The sequence below is a fragment of the Chaetodon auriga genome, chromosome 1 (genome assembly GCF_051107435.1).
Source record: "Chaetodon auriga isolate fChaAug3 chromosome 1, fChaAug3.hap1, whole genome shotgun sequence".
NCBI classification, from domain to species: domain Eukaryota; kingdom Metazoa; phylum Chordata; class Actinopteri; order Chaetodontiformes; family Chaetodontidae; genus Chaetodon; species Chaetodon auriga.
This window is the reverse complement of record NC_135074.1, coordinates 10,378,699-10,389,314: the sequence shown is the minus strand read 5'-3', so window position 1 is coordinate 10,389,314 and position 10,616 is coordinate 10,378,699. Positions and strand designations below refer to the sequence as shown.

The 10,616-nt window shown below is 39.8% G+C and overlaps 1 protein-coding gene across 3 annotated transcripts; it reads left to right on the top strand.

The window, feature by feature from the left end:
* Positions 1-2,550: 2,550 nt before the first annotated feature.
* Positions 2,551-9,415, top strand: aktip (akt interacting protein). Of its 3 annotated transcripts, none has more exons than XM_076749103.1 (10): positions 2,551-2,701; positions 3,441-3,565; positions 5,088-5,296; positions 5,832-5,896; positions 6,214-6,314; positions 6,567-6,655; positions 7,008-7,106; positions 7,492-7,599; positions 7,688-7,748; positions 7,925-9,415. In XM_076749103.1, exons 2-10 carry the CDS (start codon positions 3,518-3,520, stop codon positions 8,030-8,032), a joined length of 888 nt encoding a protein of 295 aa, XP_076605218.1. In that variant the 5' UTR covers positions 2,551-2,701; positions 3,441-3,517; the 3' UTR covers positions 8,033-9,415. The 3 variants fall into 3 exon arrangements, with proteins under 3 accessions (XP_076605218.1, XP_076605291.1, XP_076605170.1); XM_076749176.1 differs by having other exon boundaries at positions 5,085-5,296; XM_076749055.1 differs by having other exon boundaries at positions 2,583-2,701; positions 3,444-3,565; positions 5,085-5,296.
* Positions 9,416-10,616: the final 1,201 nt, after the last annotated feature.

Below are 10,616 nucleotides of genomic sequence, written 5' to 3'. Positions count from 1 at the left end.
AACACCTGCTCTCAATCAGGCAATCAAGACTCACCTGCCAACACCCAGTATTTGTCAAATTGTCAGTTTCTCCACGTGGTAACAACGAAGACCAGGAGAGCCTTAAATACTTTTTGATCTCTGTTTTTCTGCTACCTACCTCCCTGACTTTTTTTGTACTCAGGTGCCTAACCATTGACTTTGACTTGTCTCCTGTCTCATCTGTCTGAGTTGTGACATTTTGGGTCCTTTAACACTAAAACTGAACATCCTAAATATTTCTAGGGTTGTAACTAATGACAATTTTGATAATTGATGAATCAGCCATTACGTCTATTATTCAATTATTAATCGAATACAAAGAAAAAAAAAGCTACATTATTTCCAGCATTTCATAAAACATTATTCCTTGTTCTAGTGTACAGTGCTCTTTGAAACAAATTGCCAAGGCAAGTGCAGATAAGGCCACAATAATAAAGAAAATGGATGTTGGGTGTATATATATATATATATATATATATATATATATATCCCCAGCATGCTGTTTCTGGCAGATTTGTGTCTGTTTTGACAGACAAACACACAAATACAGGTAATTTAAAAACAAACCTAACAGACAGAAATACCTTCTGCCTGTTTTATCTCTGTTTTGTGATGGATCAACCTTTATCAGGGTGTTAGCTTTGTGAATCATTAGCCCTGAAATAGCTTTATCAGCGCAGTTAACTTTATGAAGCATTTGCATCAAAATAACTTTATCAGGGGCTCAAAACAGAGAGAAAACAGGAGGAGGCTTTTGGGTTTTGGGTTACATTTGTTTAAGAATTAGAGCCTGTTACTGTGTCTTTCACTGTTGTATTGTGAGTATCTGCCTCCTCCATTTTTCAAATACTTGACCCAGAGATAAAGCAGACGGTAACATTTCCTGTAATTCATCAGTTGGGCTACGTAAGGCTTGGCATTGGCGGGTGTACTGGCCCTGCCATAGGAGATGTTATCACAGCGTGTGCCGTGCATCATAACGCAACACAAGACACAACTAATAGATGATGAAATTTGTTGCCTTACTATTTATATAAGCAATTTTGGATGATTTAATTAATTGTGGCAACCCTTCACAATAAATAACAAATGAAAGGATTCTGTCAACATGCTAGAAGATTTTGACACAGATGCAGGAAGTGTTGAGTTTAATTTTTTGTTTTTTCTACAGATACAGACATTGAAACTGTAGTGAGAGGTGTAATGTTGCTAGTATGACGACACTATGACAAACAAATCATGTTCACTGTCTATTTTTGCCGAGAAATGCATGTGTCACATGGAAGAAACAGGCAGCACACTGAATTTCTAGATGGTGCAGCCACGCCTGAGCCACGCTGCTCACAGGGCTGTGTGGGTGCTCTGACCTGTCAACATGGGCCAAACGGAAAAGCAAGAGGTTCCGCTATGCACACACACTGCTCAGGTAGGCAGTGTGGTCCAGGTGTGAGAAAGCTCCTTTTAACCTTTGGAGAGAACATGAAGAATGCTAAATTATTATCATTATTTTAAAATGATATTAACATTAAAAAAATACTAAAAATGCTACACTGATTTCTTGATTTTTTTTTTTTTTTTAAGTGTTCAACAACAACATAAGCTTTTTCATACAAGAAAGTTAACATATTATACTTTGTGTGACAGGTTTTACATGATGCCCCACAATAATCTGCAGCTGTCAGATTGTACAATAAAAACAACCCCAAGTAATCAGTGCAATAGTCTGGACAATAAGCTGTGCAATAATACATGTACATAACAATCTGTAAATACGATCTGCAATTTCTTACAATTTTTTTTACAATTTCTTTTTTATTTTTATTTAAATCCTCACTCTTTTGTATATACTGTTTTGTTTCTAATCTGCATTGCACTTCTTATATTAATCTTAATCTTTACTAATCTTTACTGATGCTGCTGTATTCTGAAATTTCCCCTTGCGGGACAAATAAAGGAATATTGATTGATTGATTGATAATATTTCAAATATTTCAAACATCCTCCTGAAGAAACAGCTGGGTGGGAAGACTTTTTGAAGAAAAGGGTGAATAAAATGCTTTGGACAGTGAATAAGATATTAAAAACAGATGCAGCTGCAGACTCTGAATTACAAGTTAGACAATATGTTGAGATGTCATGGTAAGAAAAGCACAGGTGTAACTTAATTGATAGCATACTATTTTGCATGCTGGCTCACTGAGTTATTCTTAATGTTATAAGCTCCACCTGTACTTTTCCTGCAATGACAGATGAAAATGTCTGCAGTGAAAATGTCTGTTTCTTGTAAAATGAGCCTGTAGGCTAGGACCCCTTTTTTTCCAAAACAAACTGTTCTTACAGTTTGATTGACATCAACCCATGCACACTCCAGCTACTTTATGCCAGTCAAATACGCTTTGCCTTTCACGTGATGGAAGTGCCAGCAAATCAACTGCGAGGACGTTTATCGCATAAACCAATGAGAGCCCGTACTCACACCCCGAAACGCCCCTCATTATGTTAGATTGAATTCCGGTTTCTGTGTCTGTCAAATTGTTTAGCTAGCTATCCAATGTTAGCTAGTTAGCCGGGATGACACCCAAAGGAATGGCTAGCACTTGACCACTATCAACGAAAATTAAACCTCGACACACTTTAACACCTCTGTTAAAGGGATCTTGACAGCTCTTTAGCAAATACGGTGAGTTACATCGCTAAGCTTTCTTTCACTAAGGGCTAACATTGAAGAAATAACTCAGTCAAGTTCTGAGCAACGTCAAATGTAGCCTTGTAAGCTAATGTTGTACTTAAAGAGCAGTGAGCCAGGGACAGCAAGCGAGACGAGAGTGGATTTTAACGTTAGCTAGTCTTGGGCATCGTAAGACTCTTTAGTCAGATTTCCAGCTGTCAGCTAAATTGCATTCGTTTTAACTACCTCACGTAGGTCCATAATGTAAGCTAACGCAACGTTAGCTCTGTAACCTCAGGTTGTGGCGAGTGACACCAACATTATAACTCGATATGCCACGATATTAATAGTGGACTGTATTGAAATGAAATCACGGTTTTCTCAAGTGCTGTAACCAGCCTACGACAGCCTTCACCAGTTAACATTACACAACAGACTCTTTGAACGTCGACAGCAAGACAACAGTTAACTAGCTTACTTCACGAAACAGCCAAGTTAGCACGAAGCTAAGCTTTCCCAAACAATCCCTCGTTTTTCATGAGTCCGGAGAAACTTCAGTAGCAGCTAACGTTTGTCACTTTGTATTTTGTCACCACTTCCGGAAAATTTAATGCTGTCAATGATATACGGTCATTGGGTTGCCCTAGATCAGCATTAAGTATTTTATTGAGTGTATATCTTCAAGTTATTGTGCATTTGAGCTAAACTGCACCAGCAGTCATTTGTTCCATGTGTTTTCTTTCCATCGCAGCAGCGGATGGCCCCGACCGCACTTGTCGTGGGACCAACATAAAGAGAGGGACGCCAATCTGAACCTCTGAATGAGTAATGAACCTAAACCCTTTCTGGAGCATGTCTGCCAACACAAGTCGTAAGGTAATAGATTAAACACACTGAGCTGTAACGTGCTCAACAAAACTGAAAGCCACCCAATAAGCACTTTGTGTGGGAAAGGAAATAATCAAACTTGATAGTAAAGAGACAATGACAGTGACTGAAAGCTTGCATTTGATGATGGTGTGAAAGTATGTGTGGGTCTGTGGAAACCTTTCTGTGAGATCTGCTGGACGTGGTAGTCACTCATGAATTACAGAGCTGAAAATTGGACCCTATATAAAGTCTTTAAAACCCATTAATGCTTGACATGCAGATGACAGCCTGTACATTCAACGTATCTTGTTTTTAAAACCATGATAGTTGTATGCATCATCACTTTATTGGTGGACTTTAACAGGTTAATCATAACAGAATCATTGGTAAAGTTTGTATGTTTGCTGAATAACCAGGGGGCGATAAACTGACCGACTCATGCCATGGAATCGTGACTTTGTCTGTCAGTGAATCAGAATATCACATCGGTGTCACCAACAACTCTTAAACATGAAGGTGGTGCGTTGGTGCTCAGCAGTCACAGCTTTGTTTCAAGTTTTAGAAAACAATCATTGAATATTTGAGAAAGCTGGCTAGTTTTTTTTAGTTACTGTGTTCTGTGTTTGTACTAACAACCTTTATTTGTATTGATGTTAAATCCTACACCTGTTGCCACTTGTATTCATTTTGCTAGGAATCTCGTTAAACTGGAATTGTTAATACCTCAGTGCTCCAGGGTGTAGTCCTCTACTCATTTTTCAGAAAGAAAAAAGACAACTGTACAACTTCCTAAAATTCAGATAGAAATATATAACTGAACAGAGTATATTATGATGACTAGAATCCACTCTTAGTGTAGAAAACTAGTAAGTGTTACTGGTGTCAGTGGTTTACTGTTGGCTCGTGCTTCACGGAATTTCCACCAACAAAAGGCAGGGCAGGTAAATTTTAGCAGGTTGGTGCAATCTTGGTGAGGTATGGAGGAAGCAAAGGGTGTACCTTGAGCACGGGTGTAAGCTTGTTTTTTTTCTGCCTAGCCATTTCAGAAATGTTCTGCAGTCAAGTCTGACTTCAATGATTGTGCAGACTTGATCTGTTGCATCAGCGCACTATTCACTGCAAGCATTCCTAGCATAATTGTACTTGCCATCAGCAACGTTGTGGTTTCCTGATGCATTCCAGGCATCCTGCTGCTGTGTGCTCCATGTGCACAGTCACACTGTACTGTCACTTTCTTATCATTCTGAACAGCATCAGTAATATACAATGGTAGCTGTACTTGCTCTCATCTAGACACAACTTCCTGATGAGCTGTAAACCAGATGGGAAGTGTAACCTGAGAGGTTGGTCACAGCACATGGTCACTACCCTGGGTAGCTGGTCTACTCTTGGGTGTGCATAATGGCTCAAACAGTGGCCTTCTCTTATCTGGCTTTAAAGGCTTTCCGTCAGCCTGCTTTTTCACATAGCTAATTTTTTACAGCTGACTCATTGAGATTCATGTTATATTTCTCATACTACACAGCAGAGATCTGACAACGAGGAACAGAGTGGGCATGGGGAGCAGAGAGCCAGCCCAGCCCGGCTACCTTTTGGCAAAAAGCAGCTTCCACCCATTCCGAAAAACGCAGCCCCCATTACTAAGCCTGCATCAACGGGCACCCCAGCCCAGTCGGCCAATGGCACACATGCCTCCTATGGCCCCTTTTACTTGGAGTACTCTCTGCTGGCTGAGTTGTAAGTATTGGTCCCATATCAGAAGAGGTTGTTGCAGTCATATGACACAAAATTCAGCTGGAGGGCCAAAAGTGAAAACTGCAATACACGCGATAGAGGAAAGTTCTTACTGTGCTTTTGCTCCTCGTGCTTTCTTGGTTTGGTAGATCTCTGCAACCGTAAACGATGCAAAACATCAGCTTTTTGAGTGTGTGTTACAGTGTTTCCTGTGCAGAAAATCACCTCTGGCCCTCCATCTGCAGTTGGCGCCACAACAAAAGAGTGATGTGACGTCATGTGCAAACAACCTATTAAAAGTTCAGTTGTTTTTGTTTTTTTATTCCCTTGGCACTTGTTGCATTGTGTTCTTCCATGTTTACACTTAATGTTCTCTTTGAAATATGTTGATAGTACCTGCTTCTAAAACATACAGGCATAGTCTGTATTAAATAAGGTTCAAAGTCTCTCTTTAATTTGGAACCTTTGAAGAAAAGAAGTTCCTTGCATGGTTTTCTGTCTTTTGTGTTGATCTAACTTCTTACCATGTGACTTGCAGCACACTTGTGATTAAGCAGAAACTCCCTGGAATTTATGTGCAGCCATCCTACAAATCGGCACTAAGTGAGAACCCTCTTTTTGAAGTTCATGCATGTTGAATATATGTGGCTACTCGTGCATTCATTCTTGAATGTTCATCATTTACTTTGCAAAAAAAATGCAGAATTAAGTCAAAAATATTTATGTATTATAATGTTTTGTACCTTTTTCTATTCTATGCAACATGTGTCACTATATTCTGCAGAAAATATCATTTGTCTACGCGGTCTCTGCACCATCTTAGATAAACTTTCAGTGCATTTACCTGCCGTGTTCAGCATAGTTCATACCTGTGTTGATAGAAGTAAAGATTCTGAAATGCGATGTTTCCCACTGTTTAGTGTGGTTTGGGGTCATATTCATCAGACATGGCTTGTACCAGGATGGAGTCTTCAAATTCACCGTGTATATTCCAGATAACTATCCAGATGGAGAGTGTCCTGTAAGTATAGTGTACGTGTAAATGATCATCTAAAAATGTGTTCATAATCGCATTTAAACAGTTGAACTGCACATTTTGTCCAAGATAAGTATTTTGGATGAAATAAAAGCAGGACGCTTGAGAGCCATACCAAGTGACAGTTGACCAATGATCTTGGCAGCTATGCTTTGTGTTACACAACAACCACGAAACTTTGTTTAGAAAAAATTTGGGACAAACCCTCGACCATCTCTTCAATATGCTTTGTTTCAGAAATTAGTATTCGACATCCCAGTCTTCCATCCTCTTGTTGATCCTGTGTCTGGAGAGCTTGATGTCAGAAGAGCTTTCACAAAATGGAGGTACACACACATCACCTGTTGGACAGTTCACTCAGCTGGATGGTGTCTGCAGAGTCATCTTTTGGACCAGTAAAAAGAAACACAATGAGACTGAAAGGAAAATATTTTTTTTCAAAGAACTAAAATTGCCAGCATGGTGTTCAAAGCAGAGGGAGAACATCTGAGAATATCCTCCTCATTTCTTATTCTAACTTGTGTCCTCAGTCAGAACAAGGTTATGAATGTCACTTTAGTATCCTACCCTTTGATTGTTTTTAGTTTTCTCCATCATCTTGTGATATCATGCACTCATATTCCTGACATTTTTTTTTTTTTAAAGCTGTTGTCCCCTCCTTATGTTGTGCTCTTACAGACGGAATCACAACCACATCTGGCAAGTCCTGATGTACGCACGTACAATTTTCTACAAGATCAATACCACGGAACCCCTCAACCCGGAGGCTGCTGTGCTGTGAGTGTCTGAGCCTCCTCTTATTTGGCTTTATCCTAAAGTAAGAGATGAACCAGAAAACAGTGACACTTACACTCTAATGTTAGTGTCATTTTTTTAAATGCCTTTTCAAATGTTGATTCAGAGAGGTGTTTATTTAGCTTACCCTCATTGATTATAAATGGGATGCTATAATGCAATGCAACTAAACAGCACCACAAACTGCAGCCTCTAAAATGACCATACAGCTGAAGCACCTCTCCAAAACAGTACAAAGCAAAACTGAACATCATAGCCTCACCCAATGACGCTAATGATTATTCAATTGGATCAAGTGCCCTAGTAAGCCAGCATGCACAAGCCATTATGTCCTAAATGAGTTTGGATGTGTTTTTTCCACTTTCAGATATGAAAAGGACGTGCACTTGTTCAAAAGCAAAGTGGTGGATAGTGTAAAACTATGCAACAGTCATCTTTTTGACCAGCCCAAGATAGATGATCCCTACGCAATAAGGTCGGTGAACTCACTCCACTGTTAACATTCCTCCACCCTCGCTCTTACCTCTTTCGTGCTTACATTCCTTCTCTCATTTATTTGGTAGTTTTTCTCCATGGAACCCAGCTGTTCACGAGGAAGCAAAAGAGCGGATGTTCACGTACAAAGTAAGTGTAAAAAAAAAAAATTGTACCATCTTCAAGTGTATATAATCAGGAGAGTGTAATCTGCTGCAGTTCTCCTCCCAGAATTAAAGGCCAAAGTGTTTAAGATTGAGTTTGAGCTATGAGCACTTTGATTGGTCGAACTGTTTCTGCTTCTGATTTTCCTCTGTTTGCTTTAGAGACGGCCTGAGGATCACCACAAGGGAACACAGGTGTCAGGGTTGTCTTGGGTGAAGCCTGGATCGACGCAGCCCTTCAGCAAAGATGACAGTTCTCCCCAGAGCTGAGCCTGCAGTGACGCGGCAGCAGCCACTAGAGGGAGGCACACGCATCTGATGCAAAGCCACCGACTTGCCTCAGCTGCTTCTGCGAACTGGATCCTTCAAACAGTTGGGAGAACTTTGTTATATCTCCATGTTATCGCTCGGCTTTAAAAGCTTTGTAGGCATCTCCTCAAACAGCTTTAGAATAAGGAAAGTTTGTACCATGTGTAAATTGACGATGACAAATGGATGTCTCGGCAACCTCATTTAGGCTGTGTTGCAATCAAAGAGCTTTCTCATTTAGATTTTCGGATCCATGCACTTGTTGGGCTAGGTGATATAACATACTGTACCAAAAGGAGCTGAAAAGTATGAGCAAAGCAATTTGCAGTCATACGGTAAGTATAGTGGACTACATGATCTATACCACTTGTTGAAATTGGCTCAGGACTGTTCATTTGTCAGACTTGGAATGTTGTCAGTCACAGCTTCGTGAATGAAACATCCTAATCTTCACCTCTATGACTACCCAGATTGATTGACATGTTTTATATTTGTTTCTTCTTGGACAGTGATTTCTTTTAATTCCAATGTAAACTTTGTTTTACATAGTTCTTTTATTTATAAGTATATGAATAAAACAGAGCAGGCAAATACGGTTTTAAGTGAGATGCTAAATATGTAAGCTCATGTATTTTATTTTGTCTGATTTTAAATCGTTTTGAATGTTTTATGTACCATTGGTTATTAAAGGTTTGATGTGTAAATAATGGATGCTGTGCTAAGCTTTCACTTTAAGAGCGAGGTGTCTGCATTGATGCTTGCATTTTCTAAGTGGCTGTTTAGGTTTTCTTACATTTCTTTGCAAATGTTACTTAAGCTCCTTTAGAGATGTTCTAAAGTCCAAGACGGTGCAGGATCCCTACATATGTCTGAAAGGAAGTCAAATTTATTTTGATAAGGTTTAGTTATGGGCTAGTTTCAGAGTGTCATCGAGTTAAAGGAATTCACCTTTTCTGTCGTGCCAGAAAAATGTCACTTTGTCTGTGCTGTCTTCATCTGTAGAGGGCTGTGGCTGAATTGATAGTAATATTGCCAAGCAGTTTTCAATATGCAAATATGACAAATGAAGGATGTGGGAAAAGGATTGAGTTTATTGAATGTGTGGAAACCCCAGAATGAAATGATTATATTAGAACAGCAGACACGGAGCTGAAACATGTTACATCTATTTATAGCTGCTGTGAAAGGACACGGTGTAATGAAATCTCAGTGTACTTCACACGCTGCAGTTTGGGCTGTTCTGTATGGACCCACTCCTGCGCCGGTTTGTGGAGGACGGTACTGCGTAGATGACATGAGGTTTTAATGCTTTTCTCTGAAATCAATAAAATGATCAAAAACTAAGCCATAATTCAGATTTTTGTTTTCACAAGGGGATTGCCATGAGTGGTTTCACTGATCTGAGACACCTGATGCACAGAGAGCACAGGTTATATGGAAACCTTTCTGAAGTGAAATTGATCTGCGTTTTTAGATTTAATTTTTTCCCCAGGATTACTTTGCTCACAGGTCAGATGCTGCTTATCTACAGTTGACTTGGGCCTTCTCTGACCACTGTAAGGGAGGGGGCAAGGGGGAAAAAACAGGAACTTATTTTCAAGGTGCTTCAGTATATTTATACATGGGAGGAACATTTAACTTATGTGCATTCTAATAGCTGTATTCACTACTGCCACATACAATCCACGTTTAGACAAGTTTACATATTGGGTAATAAACTGTAGAAGGATATTACACAGACAAACATGTTCGTCCTCTTTTTTTTACATGTATTTTTATTATAGGGGTTCTGAATTAGTCTATATACTGATTAAGTCCGTGCAAACTCAGCACATTGAAATATAGTTTTATTAAACTCGTGTGCCAAGGAGATTAATAATCGTATGAAGTCAATGTAAACACACTTAACAACTGATGTGAAGCTGCCAAATCGGAAGAAGATAATACGCTCATAGATACATACACGCCGGTCACTCATCGGAAACTCAGTTTTGCACCACAATCTGTTATTATTTCGTCAGATTTTCTAATCCTCGTCTTTTCCTGGTCTCTTGGACACCTGCAGGCTCACAATTCTAATTTGATAGTCCGTCATACGCGGGTGAATCTACATTTACAACCTCTTTACTGTCAAACTTGCATAGTTACTCCTCTGGGATAAACTTGGCTGGTGTCTACTACGTCATGTCACTTCCGGTTTGTCCTTTTTTAATTAGGACTTCTTTTTTTTTTTAGATGCAGAAACAAAGTTTTCTCGCAGAACGACGCTAGAAGTCCATAGTTTGTGTATATTGTGTATGTGTACATTTTCCCCCCCGAAAACCTGGTTTCTACATCCTTTCTACACGCATTGATTGACCGGGGTCTCCCGCTTGCAGGTCGTACATTAACTTGGAGCATTATGTCCCCCAATCGGCCACCAGAGGTCGATATGTACCCACGGTGGAGAGCAGCTCTCCCGCGCCTGTCATGTTTGCGCTGAGGAGCGACTCCGGTGCATGTGCCAAAGTAAAACCTCTCCGGATTGGCTCTGGCTTGTACGCGG